A 21,678-nucleotide genomic window follows, 5' to 3' on the forward strand; every position below is an offset into this window, starting at 1 on the left:
CGTACACATCAGTGTGCTTAGGATGGGGGGGCAATTAAGGAGTCTCACTCAGCGCCCCCCTTCCACTCGAACCCTGTTTATTTACTAGCAAATCAGTCCAGGGAACTACCATTGAATTGACTGGACCCATGTGCGTGCAGAGCATGCTCACGCAAATATAATTGGCTCCAGTGAGCCTTTACTCTCGAGTAAATGTTCTTAGGGTTGCAGCATTGAAGTGTCATGGAAATCGAAAGAACTTGCACCCAAGATTTATATATATATATATATATATAAAAAATTGGCAAAGTGTCACTGCCTCTTCTGAGAGCGCTTAAATTTTCCTCACAAAGCTTTCTGTTACATAAACACTATCAAAATCCGCCGGCTTTACAAGGATTAAAGGTGAGTAGATAATTCTGTCTATTTTAAAGCCAGGATTTTGGTTTTAGAAAGGGTCTCCTAGGATACGAATGAGCGGCTTAAAAAAAAAAGCTAGTCAAAATGTTAAAAAAGTCTTCATCTCCTTTCCCCAGGTAGCTCCTATTTTCCTTCGTTGTTGTTTTAATACAAAAATGAGCCCCTCGCCTATTTGCCTACCCGTCCTCCCCAAGCATCTATTCCTCTCCGAAAGAGCCTTTGAATTGCAGAGTCCGCCCAAATACTGAGAGAATCGCGCGCTCTGACGTCCGCCATTCCTTCCCCGACGCACCACGGCTGCTTTTGCGTGGAGGACCCGAGCTTTCGCCCTCCTCCGGCTGCTTTGCCGGAATTCAGCCTCCTGCAAATTTCGTGCGATTCCAAGGCTGGCGAAAGAGAGGATATGAGCTCAAAAGCTGACGAAGAAGCCCCGCTTTCTTGGCATGGTGGGTCACCATAGTCGGGGGAAGTCTAATCGAAAGAAAAAGACGGCGAGAGGGAGAGTTTGGTGCGCGCCCGCGCGTTATTTGTCGCTGTCAACTCCGAGCGGAGCAGCCCGTCCAAGCCACCGCGAGGCACCGCGCCCGCCCGCGGGATACCTTACCTGATCTTCGCCAGGCTTTCCCAGCCCCCTCCCCGTCGGTTCTTCGGTCTCAGAGGACCTGAAATCCATTCGAAGAAGGAGGTTTGTGCTTTAGGCTGCCTTTGGCCCCAGCAAAAGTCTGGTTCAGCCGTGCCAAAGGACCGCAATGAGACGCTGCCTAGCTAGCCCCGACGTGGCTTTCTAGATAGCCGGCTGCCGGGATGTCCCCGCGTCCTTTCTGCCGTCCAGGGCAGCAGCCTGCGAGCGTCGGTTATGACTACTTCGCCTTTGTCTGCTATGGATGCAGGAGAGGCTTGGTGCACGATTCGCGCGCGCGGCTGTCTGCCTGCGCTCCCTGCGTCTCTTTCTCTCTCTCAACGCTGTGGGATTATTGGGCAGTTTGTTTCTCTGTTTCTGTATCTCAACATAGAAGGGCGTGTAGGGGGAATGAAATGTAGCAATAAAACAGAGTTGGACATTTTATTTAAAAAGTGACGTCTCCGCTTCGCTTTTGCCCGGATTTATGAACTGGGAAATTTGGTTAAAATAAAATAAAATATCCTCTCCATAAAGAGGCCGATTCCAGCCCAAACCCAAAAACCAGGCAGCCTCTACATGCTTTAGTGGTAAGTAAATTCTGAGGGAATAATTCGGGTTTAATTCGAGGGGAAATGCGCAGGATCGCAGTCTGCCTTGATTTCACCCGGACATATTTTTGCTGCCGGCTCCTGTGCGCTGATTTCGTCGCGAGGCATTCCCAAGCCCGAGAGTTTAGAATCGCAGCCTTCACGACGGCCTTCACTCTGAAGTCAACTTATAAGTGGCTGTTACCTTGGGCTAGATCCTGCCCACGTCTTTTTTGTTGCTGTTTACAGTGCTCTTTCTTCCCCCATCCCCAGTAAACCTCTTTGAGTCCGTGGGAATGTGGCCTGTAAGTCTTGCAGAGCGATAATCAGAATTATGCGGATGGGTTATTAGTATGGTCAATACATGCCATACATTATTAGATGTAAAGAGGCGAAGGAAATATGTTTAGGATAGGATATAGGATAGGAAACATCGAATAGTCGTCGCCGTCATACCGTGATATAGAAATATATTGTGCCTCTGTTGATTTTTGATTCGGTCGTTGTGATTACGCGTTTTGGACGCACACCTGAAAGAGTTTTCTAAGGCCGAAGGTTTTTACGGACAGTCCCTCCTCCCGTCCACCCACCAACCTACCAACATCGAAGTTTGCCTGGATTGAAACCAGTTTAAATCTCATCCAATAACGCCCAAAGAAGCTATTCGCGCGCGCACAAAACTTTGCACTCGGGCGGAATTCCGGATCAGGCTGCTTAAACAGGACTTCGCATGGAACTGCCAAACCCTCACAACGGACTTCATTTTCAAGGAGATATGTATATATATTGGTTAGTACATTTTAGAAACCTCGCTGCTGCTCCCCCAACCCTCGCGGCTTTAATTCGCTTGAAGGAAAAGGTAGCGTTTGCAGAAGTGGAAAACGATCCCTCCTGCGGTCGTCGGCGTTGTCGACTTTTCTCCGAGGAGCTTCGCATATTTGGGGGGAGCGGGTGGGGGAGAATCTTATGCAAGATGCCAGGGATGAGGGTGAGTCGGTGGGGGCTAGCATCTGGGGCAGGGTGGGGGGCTGGGCGCCCCCTCGGCTTGTTTTTGGAGGGGTAGAAGGGAGAGTGGCTGCGTGCTGGCGGAGGGCAGTGAGTGCTGCTCGGCTCCCGTCCAGCAAAGGGTTAATTCCGCGCGCAGCTGCCCAGGAGGAGCCAAGCTGGGAGAAGCAGCCCGGGCGCTTGGCCCGCCCCCTCCTCATTGGCTCCGGGGCGCCGAGGTCCCCGGCCTGCGCGCCTTCCCATTGGGCAGGGGCTTTGCGGCTCTTTCCTGACAGGCGCGCACAGCCTGGCGGTGTCGTCGGGGGTGTTGGGGGGGGGGAGAGAAGAAAGTTCCCCAGAAGTTTGGATCAATCAGAGGGAGGGAAAGGAGGGGGGGAGAGAAAGGAAAGAATGAAGCGCAGCCTGCAAGCGCCGCGACTCTGAGCGGCGCCGGCGATCCGGGCGGTCGGTGGGTCGTCTGCGCTGCTCCGCGGATCCATGTAGCGTCCAGGCGGCCGCTGGGCGCTCTCACGTCGAGGCGGCCTCTCCGCTTGCCTCTTGCTGGGGCCCAGCCTCGTGAACCAGCCAGCTAGCCAGCGTCGCCCTCCCTCCGGCCAGCGCTTGGGCAGCTGGCGGCGTGCCTGCCCCTCGGGCCGCGGGACTCGCCAGGCACGCACTCACCCCGTCGGGCGGCTAAAATGAGCGAGAGGAGGCGCTCGGCAGTGGCCCTCAGCTCGCGAGCGCACGCCTTCTCCGTGGAGGCCCTCATCGGCTCGCACAAGAAGAGGAAGCTCCGCGACTGGGACGACAAAGGCCTGGATTTGTCCATGGACAGCCTCAGCCCCGACGGGCAGCTGCCGGACGCCGACGACCCCGCCCAGTGCCTGGACCTCAACGCCAACGGTGAGTGGCCTGGACGGGGCTGGATTTGGGGAGGGGGAGAAGGAAGGAAGGAAAGGGTCCGCGGACGCGCCTTGGGGCGGCTGGAGAGTCCTCTTGGCACGCGGAAGCCGTGGCCAAGTGCGAGGCCAGAGCCCGTCCAACGAGACAGGCGTTCGTTGTGGCCTGCGGAGGCTTGACCTTCCGCCGACAGGTGTTGCTGGAGGGCCCCGGAATAATGGCCGGATTTTTGGAGGTTCCTGGTGGAAACCATTCAGGCTGCAGCCGACGGAGACATCTTTCGGGAAGGTTAATTTAGCACAGCCTCCCCGCAGAATGGTAGCGTTGGAAGCGACCCACAGGGCCGTCTCGTCCGACCCCCTGAAATGCAGGAATCGCCTCAATGTTGCTTGTGGTTTTTAATAGCCGTCGGGGAAACTGTATCTCTTGAACCCTGGCCCGGGCGTCCCCAGGGACTTGGCCTCCCCACCTTGCCTTCCTCTTGCTGCCAGGCAGCCCTTTCGCCCCTCCAGGACAGGAATAGACCGGCTGGTGGCTATTAATAGCCAAAGGCATCAAGGCAAGCCTCGCCTGGCATCGAAAGAGCGCCCCCCGAAGGGCCAAGCGGCGCTGGGTGGGCGACGCACGCTCCTTGCCAGCTCGCCACTGCCGGGCCTGGAAGAGATCTGGGAAAGGGGCGCCTCCTCGCGCGCTCCTGCCGCGAACATATCCTGGGATGGAGACTCGGGTCTCCGAGCGCGGAGAAGCCCGGGGAAGTTCACTCAGGGACGCAACAGGACCAGGCCTTGGGCCCACGGGGCGGGAGCTGGGCTGCGGGTCCTGCCGGAAAAAGGCGCCGCGATTGGCAACCCAGCTTGGAGACTATTTTCGTTCAAGCGGCTCCTCTCCAGAGTCCTTGGGCCACGGAGCCCGGCAGCGGGGATGGACGGACCGGGCTCTCGCGAGGACCGGGTCCCCCCCTCCTTCCCCACGGCTCCAGGGGGCTCGGTGTAGTGTTAGCAAAGACTTTTCTACTTCTTCACGCCGGTTCCTCTTCCGCATCCTGGTCTTTCAGGACGCATGCCATATATCTACTATATTTATTTATAGCTGTATCTATAGCTGTATTTGTGATCCGTATACATATGAGCCTAAGCAGCCTTACTCAGAAGTAAGTCCCATGTAGTTCATGGGACCTTACGTGTATGCGTGGGATCGCAGCCTCCACAAATAATTCCTGACATCCCAGGTGATCGTTTTGAATTTTCAGCTTTTTAACCGTTTTCCGTTTTAAGCAGTGCTTCCTGTAAATTATATTGTGTCTTCCAATGACACTATTGCGAGAAAGGGTTTAAAAACGCCATTTTATGGAAATCCGTTTCCCCCCCTGTTTGGCTGTATGTGTCAAATCACTTCAGTTATAATTCAAACGACGGTTGTTTAATTACTGTGAATATTATTATTTTTAAAAATAAGGACTTCAAAAGTAGGAAAGAGCTGAAAATCTGTAATTTTCCAAAACGTAATTTTTTCCTGTTGCAGTAAAAGCGAAATCCATTTTCTTTGAGTTAAAACAAGTCAATTCGTGTGCCAAGGAGTATAAATACAGGCCAGAGTTACCGGTGGATTGTTTAATGAAGTTGCCCGCTCGAAGTCAGTCCCTTGCTGGGAGTCTCGAGCGAGCGCCCGCTTCAAAGTGCCGTCGAGCCTCCAGCGGGGCTTAGATTTCCACGTAGCCAAGGATCGAAGTCCTTTTGCAAGTCTTTTCCCGCTTCCTACACTTCCCCTCAATGCGATGATGATGATTAAAAAGCAAAACAAAATCCCTATTCTGACCTCTCCGCTGTAGCCGAAGCCCCGTCGGGGGACAGCGAGTCCCAACTCGCTCGGATTCGGCAGGATTTTTGGATTTTGCCGTCCAGTCTCGGAAAAAGCGCAATTCCTTGGGACGTTTTCCAGCCGCTTCCTCGAGCAGTCAGTGGAGCTTTGCGCAGGAGAACTGCCCGGTCTATCAGTCTCTGAAATATAGTGGCTTTCAGTCCGATTTGCAGTCCGCGGGCCTTTCCCACTTTGCTTCACGGGTGAATTATTTTAACTCAGTAGGACAAGGCCCGTCTCCCAGCGCTGTTTTCCGAAGGCCCCTCTGCTGTGACTCGAACTCCTTCCCTCTCTTATTACTTCTACTTCAAGTGGGGTGATTTTGTAAAAAATAAATAAATTGGAGGGCTCGTCTTAATTACAAATGTCTTAGTTATGCTCTGCCTCGGAAATAATTTGAGAATAACGGGTGCGGGCGGGACAGCAACTTCCTTGCTCCTCGTTATAGCCTTCCAAGTCTCCTGGAACCGCATTTAATAGCCCTTCGATAAGCGCTTCTAGGAACCGTCGGAAAGAGACCTTGCGAAGAAAGGCGTTTGGGATTCCGGAGGCGAAAATTGATTTTCTGGAGGGGCCGCGAATCCGAGAATCCAGACTTGGGTTTCGAAAGTTCTTACACAAAGTAAAGAACATAGAGAGATCTATCTGGGGGATTCCTTCCCCACCCTCCCCCAAAAACCCCACACCGTTTTACTCCCCTCACACCTCTTGGAGGAGGGCGCACATTGTTCAACTGTTTGCAATCCCGTAGAAGCTAGATGTTTTTCAACTTAGCAGGACCGACGGCGATCCCTGCTCCACCCCCGCTCCCAGCGGATTCGTTTCGAAGGAATCCCCCGGGCTGAGGGTCGGAAAAGGAGAACGGGGAAGGGAAACGCGAGGTCGAGGCGAGGGGCTTTTGCGCAAAGCACCAAACCAGAACAGAAACAGGGACTAGCTGCAGCAAGAAGATAATAGTTACCAAAAAAAAAATCACAAAAGGCAAATTCTTAGGGGAAAGAGCCATTGCAACAGCCGCCTAGATCCCGAGATTATCGCGATCATTATGGACATTTATTTCTGACGCCAACAATGTGGGCAGCAGGAGGGAAGTACAGTACTTGCTTACTTAAACCAAGAATGGGGTGTGTGGCGGGGATCTCGCTGCAACGATAAAAAGCACAAGGCTGGCTGTTGCTTTTTAACGAAACCCGCTCTATACACAAGAAGCGTGGCTGGTTTCCTCTTGCCTCTTCGCAGCGGGCCACGATCTGCGCTCTGCGCCAGGCCTCAAATTCAGCGTTCATTATATTTACAGCCGTCCTCTAAAACACCGGATCATAGTTAAACGTTCTTAAAGAGCTTTGGTGCTGTTGCCGATCTGCCCAACCGAAACGCGTCCTTGAAGAAACGTAAAACAGGGCTCCAACTTCGCACCCCGTCTTTTCTCCCAATACTCCCCGTCATAATATGTATTTCTCTTCCCGCGTGGGCTTTTCCCTCGACCCGTAAACCCGACAAGTCCTCTGGTTCCCGGCTCTTGCCGCTGCAAAAGGCGCGGGGCGTTTGCGCCAAACTTGCGCCGGCCGAGAACGACTCTCTCTCTGTGTGTGTGTGTGTGTGTGTGTGGCGGGGGGCACACTGGGACGGCGGATGATCCTCTTTACCTAAAAGGGCGAGTCCACTTTGGAAGAAGTTTGGCTGGCTCCTCGGTTTGTCTGGATTTCTGCCTAACCAAGTCTGCCAATTTCGCCCTGGTGAAAGCGTCTAGTTTAGCTGAAGCAGAAACCCTTTCGGCAGGATGCGCCATTCGGTTAATCCGAGGCACAGCCTTGGAAAAAGAGAAAATTGTTCTTGCTTCTCGGGGTCTTTTTCCTTAAAAATAAAATAACACTGGAGAGTCTGGAGGGATATTTTTTTTAAAACATCGAGACATTTTTAAAGATTCTGACGCGCTAAGCATCTCCCTAGTCGTTCTGTACACAGTCGACAGTGCAAAGCGAGATGCCAGCACAAACTAAGGATTCAGAAGTCTCTTCGGGAAACAAACAAACCTGGAAGCAAAACTATGTAGGATCGTGTGTGTCCTTCCTTTCATTTTTCGGGGTAGTGATGGTGAGAGGGTGGGTACCGTTTTTCACAGCGATTCTACTTTCTATTAATCTCTTAGCCACATGCCACCTATGTGATGGTGTGTTTTCCCCCGATGAGCTTACGACCTTCTCCTTCTTCTCCTCCTCCCGCCCTCAACGCCGCACACGTGTCCTAGGTGCAGAGATTTTTCACACATAGTTTATGCCCTCGACTGGTGTATGCAACGATCTGGGTGGGTTTGGGGACACCGATCTGACAGTGGCAGTAGAAAATTGAGTAGAACAGGGTGTCGTCGGCCCCTTCTAAAAGTGGGCGCGCAGGGAAAACGCTTGTGAAAAGGAAGGAGACGTTCTTCCCAAGTCAGACTGGGAAGGTGGGGCAAGTGGAGGAACCCCTCCAGGGTCAGCCAGTGGGGGTCCTCTTCGAGAGAGAACTTAGCCCTTTTTAATTGTGACAGCAGGAGGTCTCCACACACACCTCAGGATCCTACCCCGTTCCCAGATTTTCTTTCTCAGAGAGGAACCTGCCCCTTAGTTTGGGATCGGTTCCGATGAATCCGTGGCGACACAGCCCAAACTACAACCCCCTTCAGGTGAGCAGTTTAGATGCTTTATAGTTGTGCAACCCTCCCCATAATTATCCCGAAAGTTTCATTGAAATCAACGAGATTTTCTTCCAGACGCATGCAAATTATCAGGCTGCTGGAATGGAAATTGGTGGGATTTCAAACAAATCCCCAAATGCTGTGTTTATTTTCATTAAGCTCAATGAAGGTATGGCTTCGTGCTTGGCCCGCTGACTTGGAAGTATCCATCTCTGGACGACGTGCCCCGAAACACATCTAGGTCAGAGGCACAAAACTTAAATCTAAGCATGTTTCCTTAACTGGGTGGATAGTTACTACTTTCTGTGCCAAGTAACTGTTTGCTAACCTGTTTCCGAGCCCGGCAAAAGTGCCAAAATTTGAGCAGAATTATACTTCCACAACCTTCACCACGCCGTTTTGGAATAAACTCAGTTGGAGTTACCTGGCTGTGCTCACCAGCTATATGTCGGGGGTCAAAGTTGCCAGCTAGGACCGATAGTTGATCCTATCCATATTTATGGTTATCGGGTCCCCGTGTTTTTAGAGGCTCTTGCTTCCTACTGCCTTTGCCTCGGATCACATCTTAATCAGCCGCAGCCCAAGAAGCTTCGGCTTATCTGGGTTGCAGAACAGGCTGCGAGTTTGTTATGCACAGCTGTCAATCATAAAATGTGGACTGTGTAAATGGTGCTGGCCGTCACAGTGTGCATTAAAATAACCCCCCTAGAGGTCAGGGCAAGGCAAACGGGAAGATTTTCTCCTACTATGGTTCCCTTTTATCTCTTTTATGTTGATGATAACTCAGAGAGGGGGTTTACATAAACCAGAGAAATACCAACTAGTCTATCTGTTTTTGTTAATATAGTTTTAGTAGTTGTACTTTTAGGTCCAATAATAAGAAAGGATAGAAGAAAATTAAACTCCTCTTCTTTTTTGCTCAGCAAAGGTTTTACTTATTTATTCATTGTGAGTTCACCTTATTTTTTTGGTTTCTTTAATGTTCAACTCGCCTTTCTCAACTTCATTGTGAAGTTGTTTGATGAAGAGGTCTCATTGCTGGGCAGCATCTCTTTGTGGCATAATGGTTCTCCTGAGAGAGCTGTAGGTCAAGTTTAATTTTATAGTTTAACCAAAAGGTCATAATGATAAAATGCCAAACAAAGGAAGTATGGTTCAAATGAATGTGTCTGCAGTCTAGCAAGAATCTGGAGGCTTTTTTTTTTTTGGCCTCAGTTTCATTGCAAATTTTGAGATTCGCTTTGTGGCACATTTCTCCTGATTTTATTTTATTTTAATTTTTTTAAAAAACAACCAATCTTGGTAAAATCAAAAAAATTAGCTAAGGTCTTTAGGTTCCATAGAGATGGTGCAATGGAATACATAATGAAACACTGTTTAAATTTCATTGGCCCCACAGATGCATAATAATAATAATAATAATAATAATAATAATAATAATAATAATAATATATTTATACCCCACCCATCTGGCTGGGTTTCCCCAGCCACTCTGAGCAGCTCCCAACAGAATATTAAAACATGATAAAACATAAAACATTAAAAACTTCCCTAAACAGGGCTGCCTTCAGATGTCTTCTAAAAGCCAGATAGATGTTTATTTACTTAACATCTGATGGGAGGGTGTTCTGCAGGGCGGGCGCCACTATCGAGAAGGCCTTCTGCCTGCTTCCCTGTAACCTTACTTCTCACGGTGAGGGAACCATCAGAAGGCCCTCGGAGCTGGATCTCAGTGATGGGGGTGGAGATGCTCCTTCAGGTATATGTTGTTCAACTGGAATTTTCCAAGAACAGTGATCAGGACATTATTAAGCCATTACTTGGAGCCTGAATGGTGCCTGAATTGGTACCTGAAGCCAGTGGAGGCTGGTCAACTATGGTGAATGGGGCCACCAACCTTAATCTGCCTTCAGCCAGCCCTCACCTAACTGCCTTCTTACTTACAACTGTCCTAGAGCATGGCCTTCCCACCAGCTTCCTCCTGGTGTTCCTCAGTGTTGCCCTCAGCAGGAAAGAGACAGGAGTCAAAGTGGCTCTGCCTCTCATTGGCTGAGCTTGCTCTTGTCATTGGCTCTTGCGCCACCTACTGCTGACATCCCTGCCTTCTGCCCTATCAGTCCCAATGGACACCAGCCCCCACAGCTGGAAGCAGAGCAACAATGGCACCCCTCTCCTCAAGGCGAGGTGCAACATACGGCAAGGCTAACCAAGGTATTCTGGTCCTGAGGCAGGAAAATTCCACAGATACCTCTCTGCCACTCTAGCAGTAAAAATACAAGAATAAAAAATAAGTAAAGAACAACTTGCTGCCTTTTTGTTTTGAATTTCTTGGGAAAAGTGAAACAACAACAACAACGTCTCCACCCCCACGGTCATCAGCTGTGTCCGAGGCTGTCTAATAGTAGGGTCAGTCTAAGATGGCAAATTAATAAAGGGACTCAGTAGGTAATGAATGAGACTCTTAATCTCTGGGCTGTTGGTTTGAGCCCTACGCTGGGCAAATGAATGAATGAATCGGTTTATTTCAGTCACTGACCCGATTGTACGCTGGGCAAAAGATTCCTGCATTGCAGAGCGTTTGACTAAATGACCCTCGTGGTCTCTCCCAACTCTGCAATTCTATGATTTTATGAAAATAACTTTCTAAAGCATGACTAGGTTTTGCAGGGTGAGGGTATGGTGAAAATGCTGCGGTTTGACTCGACTCCATATCTAAACTAGGGAGAAAATGCTTTAATCTCTTATGTAACCAATGTTTTGATTGATCTCGGCTTCAGTATCTTAAATTCTGGGGGGTTAAGGCCCAGTGCCCCTAATTTTAACGCCCCCCTTCCCTATTTGACTTTCCAGTAACTGCTGCTAATATCACTGCCTTGTTCCAGAAAAGTTTAAAATAACATATACAGAAGGAACTAAAAGCGCACCATTTTATCGGCGTAAGTCTCACTTCTACTCCAATACATGCTGTGGGTGTTCCAGGCAAAGTTGTTAGGAATTTATTTAGTGAGATTTCCAGCCGTTTGGTCTCAATCAAACCCCAAGCCACAGCATCGTAATTGGGGGAAAGAAACCTCTGGTTTGAGCACTCTCAGGGATAGGAGGGTCAGAACACTCCCTTTCCTCTGCCAAACCCAGGAATAACTTGTGAAGGCTGAGTAGCTTTTAGCTTAGCTCACATCATTGCTCCTATTTCTGCAGATGTCACCCTCGAATCGTCGAAACCACGAACTTGCCCAATGATTTGATTATCTAGGGTCCCTCTTTGACATGCAGTCCAATCCCGAAAAGCAGCCAGTTTTATTCCAGTGTAATTAATATATAACTGCTCTCTCTGTCAGATTGCCTCCCTTCAACCTTTCAAAAGCCTTCTCGGCCCTGTGTGGGAGTTATAATATAAAAGTGTGTGTGTGCTTGTGTGTAACCCTAGATTACTGTCTAAGCAATCCTCATAATACTACAAGATGTGCCCAAATTAATCTCTCTTGCTCTTCAGCCTGACACCTCAGCTTCAGCAGCTGTGGGAGGGATATTTATAAAGTTGACTGCCATTCGGCTTGGCCTCTGACTCTTTCCCTGATCCCAAGCTGGAGGCTGTTTGAGGCATAGCAGGTGGTTAGGGTGGCTGCCGAACAGTGCTCAGAGCCTATTTGTCTGTTTGTTTATTGCTCCCATGGGGAAGGGAAACAAGGAAGAATCTCCAGCACATTCGATCTGGGAAGTCAAGTTGCCCTCAGCACAGTTCTCTCCCCGCCCCCTCGCTCCATTGCACACCAATACCCATTTTGGGAGGCTGTAGAGGAATCGGAGCTGAAAGCACTAATTCAATTAATCAGCAGATTAGCCAATTAACTCATGAACTGCAGATCAAGGATGACATGTTTTAACTGGACTGTCTCCCATGATGATTAGTTAGCGCTGATGACATTATAAGGAATCTATTTGACTTCCTTGGTCTCAAGTACGTTTGGCTGATTTTTCCAAAGGTTTTTTTTTTTTTTTAAAACATCAAACTTATGAGGAGATTGTAATAATCATTTATTAGGTTTTAAATGAAGTTGTATTAGACGCTTAATATGAATTAAATACCCCTCATGGGCATTGAGATGCACATCTAGTTAAATGATTCGCTCATAGTAGGGCTGATTCACATAACTTTGGCGGCTTCTCATTTTGAACAGGTTTGCTATTTTTAAAAAATGTTGGTGACCCATTCTGGAAATAAACCCAAGGAAGGCTGAGCGAGTTAGCTTTTTATTTTCTAAAGAAACATTTAATAGTCTGGGACATATAAAGAGCTTTGTTCGGGGTTTGTACAACCGCCACACAGCTGAACATGTATGTGTAGTATCAAAATAAGAATCTGGAAAAATAAGAATCTGACCATAAAGACATATAGGACTTTAAAATATTGCTGTGGTCAGACCTCTCTTTGTCAGAATTGAATGAAATTTGAAGGCAAAGTAGCCCTTTCTGTGGGTAAGAAGCCTATTGAGTCTCAGACAGGGATTTATAGTCTAGGTAGGACTTGCCGATCAGAAGGTCGGCGGTTCGAATCCTCTCAATGGGGTGAGCTCCCATTGCTCGGTCCCTGCTCCTGCCAACCTAGCAGTTCAAAAGCATGTCAAAGTGCAAGTAGATAAGTAGGTACCGCTCCAGTGGGAAGGTAAACGGCGTTTCCGTGCGCTGCTCTGGTTCACCAGAAGCGGCTTAGTCATGCTGGCCACATGACCCGGAAGCTGTATGCCAGCTCCCTCGGCCAATAAAGCGAGATGAGTGCCACAACCCCAGAGTCATCCGAGACTGGACCTAGTCCCTTTACCTTTACTTTTACCATTAATATAGGCAACCCTATAACTTTTTAATACCTTAGCAGAACTGGATTATATTTTCAGGCACAGTTTCTCTTCCTGAGGGAGTGAAGACTGCCAAGTTTTGGACAGATAGCTACAGAGGATTATGTGCAAGGGGGAGTCGTTTGGGGGGAAAAGGAATTTGTTTTCCCCACTTTGGGAGGGGCAATTTGTATTTAAAGATCTACATCAGGAATGGGGGGGGGGAATAAATAGCTACACTGGGAACAAGGAGGAGGAAATCAAATCACTCTTACCCTACAGCTGAAGTGGGAATCAAAGGCCATCTCAGGGGAGAAAGGGGCCTAGCTTTGAATAATGCTGGGTGGGGACAGAGCCCAGGAGACCTCAGAGGGCAACTCCTGTCATTTCCTCCCTAGGGTGAAAGAGACCACCAGCGCCTGATATATGCTGAGAGGACCCTGGAGAGGCAGCATGGACGGGTGATTGCCAAGGAGGAAGCAGCCCTTGTGGATCCTGCTGCCTGAGGCAATAACCTCACCTTGTCTCATGGCTGAACCGGACCTCCACAAACTGATGTTCCTTCTGCATCCCTCCCAAAAGCAGAATGATTAGAAGCAGAAAGTGGAGTCCTGATAAAATTATTCACTGGTTGAAAACTCAAGCTCTAGCTACAAAACTGCACACCTTACTTTCCGTTTCCCCTCTCCTCTCATGCTACTAATATGTGGATCTTGGTGTGTGTATCAGTTTATACAGACTCACTTTCTGTGTTTCAGAGTCCCTCTAAATCTGTCCCAAAGGTCCAGGAACAACCCAATTAGCCCTGGAATCCTTTGAAAGACATTCATTTCAGTTCACATGAATCCTGTATCGTTTCGTTGTGGCACACTTTGGTCTGGGGTTTGTCTGAAGTGCAAGCACACCTCTAATTAATACAATATGTGATCAACTATGTCATTATGAAGCCCAACATTCAATTGTATGTTTCATATGCTTATTTTTTATGCAAAACTGCCTAAGAAGCAATTAAGTGTCATTGAAAGGATCTGAAAACATTAACACCAATGCTCTGGGCATGTTCCCCAGCTGAGTTCTCATGCACAAGTCCCACTGAAATTAATAAAGGTTGCGGAAAAGAACAGTGATGTTCTTAGGGCAAGCCCTGCTCATTTTAATGTGAGATGCTTAGGAGAAAAGGCCGGGGGACTGTGCCTTTTGCCACTTCATTTATTTATTTTTTAAAAGATATTTATTGGAGTTTTACAAAGACATGAATTTAAAAGATCATATAAAAAGAAAGAAATACAATAAAAGAAGCATAGAAAAATACTTAAAATAAGAAAAGGAAAATAAAAACAAATCCATTTTTGTAACCCTAACTCGTTATCTTATTTCCTTGGCCTCCTCACACCTCCCCTTTTTGTATTCCCATTTACATAATCAAATCAGCAAATCCTTACCCTCTTTCGTTTATCTTAACTCTATATCTTAACATATTATAACTCTATATTTTCATCCATTTATCAATTCATTTTTGCATATTCTTATTAACTTTGTTGCTAATGCCACTTATTTTCAGTCCAACATCATTTTAACATTCATTAATTTTACAGTGTTTCTGAAGATAGTCTTTAAATTTCTTCCAGAGAAGATTAGCATGGCCCCTGTGCCTTTTGCCACTTCAACTCCCTGTAATAGTTCCATTTCCTATTTGCTACTTGCTACTGATATTTTCAAAGTTCATTTATTCAGTAATATTAGCCAAAGTATTTTCTTTTAAAATCAGCCAGTCCCTTCCAGACTTCTAAAATATATTTGTCCTCTCTAAAGGCTTGTCATTAATCTGATCTATTCTTGTTCATTAACCTAATGCATTTGATTATCTGAACCTGGTTAGACTATCAAATAGGGAAAGGTCTGAACGTTGGAAATTAAAATGAAACCTCCACTCTCTGAGGCTACATTGTATATATGGAAGCAAACATTTTCTGTTGCAAATACTATCATGGTTATTGAAAGGACTGTCAACACTAACTACAGGAAGTATTTCCCTAAATGTTAACTAACTAAGGACACAAGCAAATCATTTTCTGCCCCATTGAAATAACTGGAAATGAAAAGTATTTAAATTTGGCCAAATTATCCCCTAAGTATTAATTCATTTTTGGCTTGTGTGCCATGTCCTTCCTCTAAGGAACTGAGAGTGACACACATAGCCTTTTCTTCCTGCTTGATTTTCACAGCAACCCACAGAGGTAGATTGGGCAGAGACTGTGGCTGTTACAAAATTACATGGCAGATAAGCACATCTGGAGCTGCCCAGATGTGAATCGGTATAGCAGCCTAGGCATGCGCCCCGGATTTGGTCAGGTTCATTCAACTTTGACCTCTGAGTCTTGAGAATGGAGGGCGCGTGGAGAGGGGGTGGGTTTTTGTTGTGTGTCTCTAAAAGAATCTGCATCTCATTGTCCTGGGGAATCCTCACTTCTAGGCCTCTGAAATTCCTTTTATATGGAGGAGAACTAGGCAGAGGCTGCGCCTGTAGCAGAATGAGGTGTCAAGCAGGTGAGAATGTGGTTGTAGAATGCTTCCAGCAGCACCACCCAGAGGGGGACCACTTTCCCTGCTTAAAAAAAAACTATAAATAATGATAATACACTGGCGTAGCCCAGGATTTTGCCTGCTAAATACCAGATTTCTATTTGCAGCGAGGTTTTATTTCTTTATCGTAGTGAAGCGTTACAAATTGTGATCCACCCCTCTCCACCTGCAGTCCATTCTTCCGTTACCTCATTCTGTTGTAGATTTTTGGATTGCCATAAGGATGCAAGTAATAAGGGTTTTTTTGTGTGTGGGAGAATCCTACAAATGCATTCAAGGCTGCAAGAGGTGTCAACTGATGTCTTCATTTAGAAAGATTACATGCATTTTAAATACCTCCCCCCCTCCGCCGGTTTCTGCACAATATAATTTTATTACATCTGTAGGAGCAGGAAGAAGTGGGATTCAGAATACATTCCTGTCTGGACTGTGATTTCTAAGCAAATCCAAAGAGGTTTGATTACAAGCAAAAGTCAAAGATTGACTTACAAATCATCTATCACGGCTCCCTTTCCCCACTTGGGCCGGAGTTATTATATCAAATATCAACACAACTTGGCCTCTTCCAGAAGCGGCACCCGGCCCTATTCATATCTGTCTTTGGCGAAACTGATGTTTTTTTCAGATGGAAAAGCTGGGAGGGAGAAAAGGAGGGGACAGCCTCAAAAACGCCACAAAATGCTTTATTACTTTGCAGCCTGCTCCTGAAGCCCCCTAAAGCACTGGTTTGAGTGAGTAAGAATTTATTGCATTAGGAGTTTGAAGAGTTCGGCTCTTTAGGATTTATATTTTAGTTTTTAGGATAGTAACATTTCTCTGTCCTCATCTTATGTTTACAGGTTTCTGTTCTGCATTAGAAAGTTTACGCTGCTTGATTGTATTCATATTTCTAAGGGTTTGAAACAGCTTACAATGTAAAACAATTACAACTACTTGTTTTCAGTTGCAAGTTTTCCAATGTAGGCCTGCTTCCATAGGTTACTGTAGAATTTGTGCTGGGCTCTCTATTAAGCTGCAAAAACTACAGATTAAGATGAATTTAAGTCGATTCACATTTTTTTCATTTTGTCTGTGTATATGCATGCATAAGTGGTCTTGTGCTAGAATGCAGTATATCGAACTATACCAATGTTTTTCTAACTCTAGTAAGTATTTTGGAAGTTGCCATGGTGCAAAGGAAAGGACCGGTTCCATTAGTATCCAAAATGGATTTTTAATAATAATAATAATAATAATAATAATAATAATAATAATAAATAAATAAAAAATAAAATGTTTTTAGTGCAGATTGCATTCTGGAGTTTATTTTTTAATGTAAGTCAGATAAGTACACCAATTGTGAATTTGAATTTGTGATTTGAATTGGATCATGAATTCTTGTCGTTTCTTGACCCCACTCAAACGGCTTGCAGAGAGAATATGGCGCTTGGACTGCTATCCATAATCAAACAAGACATGCTTTTACAGAATAATAGAACATACGGTAGTCAACAAGCTGGCACATTAAATACATAAATTATGTTGTATCTATATTCCTTGGGACCTAGCAATTAACTCAAAGTACATGAATTGTGTTAAGTCAATATGTTAAGTCAATTCACATGATAAAAAAAAAAAATCAGCCCCAAGTGTTGTCTCCAGCTTAGGCCACATCCACACTTTACATTTAAACAATTATCATGATTTTCTCTGAAGATTCCTGGGAATTGTAGTTTGTCAAGGACACAGAGAGCTGTTAGGAGACCCCTATTTCCCTCACAGAGCTACAGATCCCAGATTCACCTGGGAACAAGGATTGACTGTTGTTCTTGGAATAAGGGTCTCCTAACAACTCAGTGGGACTCCATTTCCCAGGATTCTTCAGGGGAAGCCATGACTATTTAAACCGGTATAATACCTCTTTAAATGTATAGTGCAGATTGTGCCCATCATATTCAGTACAGACCCATTGAAATCAATGGACAACTTACTTAAGTGTATTCATTTCAGTGGTTCTCAGGTAGAGACCCTAAGCACACAATTAAATCCAAATTCTGGCCATGCAGTAAAGCATCCAAACATTTTATTTTATTTTGTGCACCATCCTAATAGCTACTTGATGAAAGGTGGGTTTTTTTTAAAAAAATAATAATCACCTAATAATAAAATAAATGTCTCCATCTCACAACCAAATCAATGTTTAGCATATGATGGGAGTCGTGATTTTATGAGTTTGTGCAATTGCATGGAAATTAATCTGGCCACAAGATGGAGCAAACAGTTTCTAGAAGTGTGTGAGGTGAGTAGAAAAAAAATAAAGGACCCACCATCGCATGCACTTATGAAGAATGTCTCTGAGGGGCAATCAGATACCCCTATTGCATGCAACTGTCTTCTCATAAACCATTACTGGGTTGTGTGTGAATTAGCCCCAGACAGGTTGCCTGTCTCATATCATCCTTTCTTTCAGTTCTTTAAATTTGTAGCATGCTACTTTCCAAGGGTTTTGGCAGATAGCAGAACTTAAGCATAGACATACGGATAGCTTATTGGTGGATTGATCACTTTGCAGTTGTAGGAAAGGGATTTCACAGTCAGCTTGCAACTTACGAATGTTGCAAGATAAGAAATACCTGTGTGCTGCTTTTCAGTCAATGGTCCACAAATTGTGTCAAGCATCATTGTGGTCCTTTTTGGCTTCCATCCTGTCAGCATTCACCACCTGAGTTCGCTATAAGAAGCAACAATGCTATGCTTTATATTGCCTTAAGATAATAATAGAAAATAATAGATAACCCAAAGGACATTAGAATAATAAGTAGAAGACAATTCACTAAACATGAGGGGTTGGGAAACCCAATCAAAAGAAAACACATCGCCTCGTATGTAAACACTACGAAACTACACATTGCCTTCCTAAGATAATAATAATTAAGCAACATTTATATTATTTTCTGGGAACGAAACCCAACATTCTGGGTTCTGGCCAATAAAATGCCTATTTAATTTCCTACCCAATTAATTTTTTACTGGAAGAATGATCGCTTTTTCAAGCAGTCTGACAGTACAGTGTTTTATGGCATACGTTTTCACGGGTTTCAGGAAGTGTCTCTGATTCATCATAAGCTCCTCCTGCTTGGGGGGGCATCATTTTTGCAGTTTTCCTTTTCCTTTCCTGCAGCCTCCAGTGCTATCCCACCCCCAGGATGTTCCAGAAGCTCCCCATAACACTCTGAAGTTGCTTTTGCAGAGGGAAGGCGGATTCTGCAACAATAATCTCTCCCTTCCTCCAGTATCCTGTTACTGGAACTTCACTCATAGGAAGCCTGGGTGCAGCCCACAGATGCAGTTTTTCCAGACTTGATCACTGAAACTCTTTGCCCATGGAGTCTGGAAAAGCTACATTTGGGTTTATTTCTTTTTAATCAGAACTTATAATGAATCCAGATTCTGGGCCTGCAAGCATATTTAGCTGGCATAAGCTATGTTGGACTCGGTGGTGCTTTCTTGAGTGAACATGCTTCAACGCCCTTCTTCAGCCAACCAAAATGCACCTCTTTTTTTGCATTTTTAACAAAGCTCTTCCAAGGAACTTTTATCCTTTCAAAGTAATTGCCCCTTTCTTCTAAATTGCTACAACTGCTTGCCTGCCTTTCATTACTATGTGGCGTGTCTTTGTGTGGAGGGGAAGACTGTATTGCGGCGTAGAATGACAAAACCTAACCAACATCCCTGACGGAGAAGTGCAAAGTGTGTTTGTGTGTAGAGTTTCTGCCCTCCCTCAACATCCTGCCTATTATAACTATAAAATTATTTCTAGAATAGATTTCTAGATAAAACCAGGAGTGGACCAATGTGAGCTCTGGTTATTTATAAGCAAATGTTCACCTTTATTATGGAGACATTTTTTTCCAGCTACCACAACTTGTAAACCAACTGGAAGAAAAAATGGGCGACATAGATTCTTAATTCCCTCCCAATTTCTGCATTGCTCTGCTCCTTCAGCTCCTAAGCCTTCTCTTTATTTAATTATTAACAGGGTTATCTAGTAGACCAGGGGTCAGCAAGGTTTACCTCGCTTGGGCTGGTTCACTCCAGTGGAGATCCTTCCGTGGGCTGGATCGTGTGTGTATGAGCACACATGTTCGCAATTTCTGGCATCTGCGTATGCACAGACACGATTTCTGGTGCCGTGGAAGCGAGCCCCCGCGCTGCACTGAGCGGGTTTAGCGCAGCAGGTGGGGACTCGCCGAGCGGGCAGCTCAGTTTGGGGCAGCTCGGGGGCCTGTTAAACAACCCCAATGGACTTTTTGTGGCCCATGGGCCTTAGGTTGCCGAATTGTGTAGTAGACAATTGGTTTAAATGCATTTCTCTCTTGTCTGGATTGCTCATCCATACAAAATGTTCCCTGCACATAGAAAACTATCCCTTTATTTGTTTATAAATTAAAATAATTATATACTGCCTGCTATGCAGGCATCTCAAGGTGGCATACACTAATGTCATTAAAATGCAATACAAAACACAATTGCATTTACAAAACACAATGCAGATAAACAAAGAAGCAGTCAGTGAATGTTCTAAGAATGTCTGCAATGGCCTGTTGTCAATAGCCAGAAAGGCTGTTCTTGAAGTTGTTGCTGTTGTTATTGTTATTGTTTTGCGTGCACTGAAATTGTATGCTGGCTCATGACTTATCTCTAGAGGGAGACTATTCTACTGGCACAGAAAATACCTTTTCCTAGCTTAGAGAGAAGGCCAGGTCTCTTTTCTCCTGCCATGCAAGTTTTTACTGTACAGAAAAGGATACTGATAAGCTGGAATGTGTGCAGAGGATGATAAAGGGTCTGAAAACCAGGCCTTATGAGGAACGGTTGAGGGAGTTGGGCATGTTTAGTCTGGAGAATAGTTGATATGAAAGCCATCTTCCAATATCTGAAGGGCTGTCACATGGAAGATGGAGCAAGCTTGTTTTCTCTTGCTCCAAAGGGAAGAACATCGTGTCCAGTAGTGGTATCAGCTTCCTTGGAAGGTGAGGGTTTACACTGTAGGTTTTAAAATGGGTTGGGTGGCCATTTGTCAGGGATATTTTAATTGTAGAGGGTGGAGCTACATGACCCCGTGGGGTCCCTTCCAACTCCACTGTTCTCTGCTTCTGTGTGAAGCTCCCCCATGTAGTTGTGCAGGCTAGATGCAGGTAGGCTACCTCAGGGAGAACTAGGCATTATCAAGTCTGGAGAGAGAAGCGGGTAATAAGAGTTTTATAGTTTTGAAGAGAACTGAGGGGAAGGGAGTAGCAGCCTTTCTTAACCTGTGGGTCCCAGATGTTGTTGAACTACAACTCCCATCACCCCTAGCTAGCAAGGCCAGAGCTCAGGGATGATGGGAGTTGTAGTCCAACAACATCTGGGGACCCACAGGTTGAGAACCGCTGGGAGCGTCTGATCAATATACTCTGAGCCTGTTCATCCCAGGTCTTGCTGGTGTTCTTGCTTGCTGATTGGTGAGGAGACTGTTCTTTGCTGCGGGAGAGGCAGAGTTGAGTATTCCATGCTGTTTTTGCATTCAGTTTTCGCACTGGAGTCTGCTTTCATTCAGCATAGCTAGGAATGTCATCAGCATGATAAACCATGCAAATAAGTCTGTTGGCTGTTTCTGAATGTTGGTTTCAACTCTACTGACTCGCTGAGTGGGGAGAAGGTTTTCTCTGACCGTTTCTAATTAGCAGTGTGGATCCTAAAAGGTAAAACTGAAACTGGTTCGGGACTGTGTGTAATTAGCCACTGCCCATAATGTGACTGCTTTTGCCAATCTCCTGCTAAGAAAGGTAAAGGGACCCCTGACCATTAGGTCCAGTCATGGCCAACTCTGGGATTGCGGTGCTCCTCTCGCTTTACTGGCTGAGGGAGCCGGTGTGCAGCTTCCGGGTCATGTGGCCAGCATGACTAAGCCGCTTCTGGCGAACCAGAGCAGTTCATGGAAACACCGTTTACCTTCCCGCCGGAGCGGTACCTATTTATCTACTTGCACTTTGATGTGCTTTCGAACTGCTAGGTTGGCAGGAGCAGGGACAGAGCAACGGGAGCTCACCCCATTGCGGGGATTCGAACCGCCAACCTTCTGTTCGGCAAGTCCTAGGCTCTGTGGTTTAACCCACAGTGCCACCCGCGTCCTTTAATCTCCTGCTAGCTAAGACTAATAAGGGGAACTTGGAAAGTGGCCGGTTTTTGGTTGCTGACAGAAAACAGACATGAAAA

The 21,678-nt window shown here is 46.0% G+C and overlaps 1 protein-coding gene across 1 annotated transcript in view; it reads left to right on the top strand.

Moving 5' to 3' along the window:
* The first annotated feature begins 2,849 nt into the window (after positions 1-2,849).
* Positions 2,850-21,678, top strand: part of TBX15 (T-box transcription factor 15) — a 95,354-nt gene continuing 76,525 nt past the window's right edge. The window contains exon 1 of the mRNA XM_083593453.1: positions 2,850-3,495. Within this exon, the coding sequence (XP_083449579.1) occupies positions 3,291-3,495 (205 nt within the window). The 5' untranslated portion in view covers positions 2,850-3,290. The remainder of the gene's footprint in view (positions 3,496-21,678) is intronic.

This window comes from Podarcis filfolensis, assembly GCF_964270895.1.
Source record: "Podarcis filfolensis genome assembly, chromosome: 17".
NCBI classification, from domain to species: domain Eukaryota; kingdom Metazoa; phylum Chordata; class Lepidosauria; order Squamata; family Lacertidae; genus Podarcis; species Podarcis filfolensis.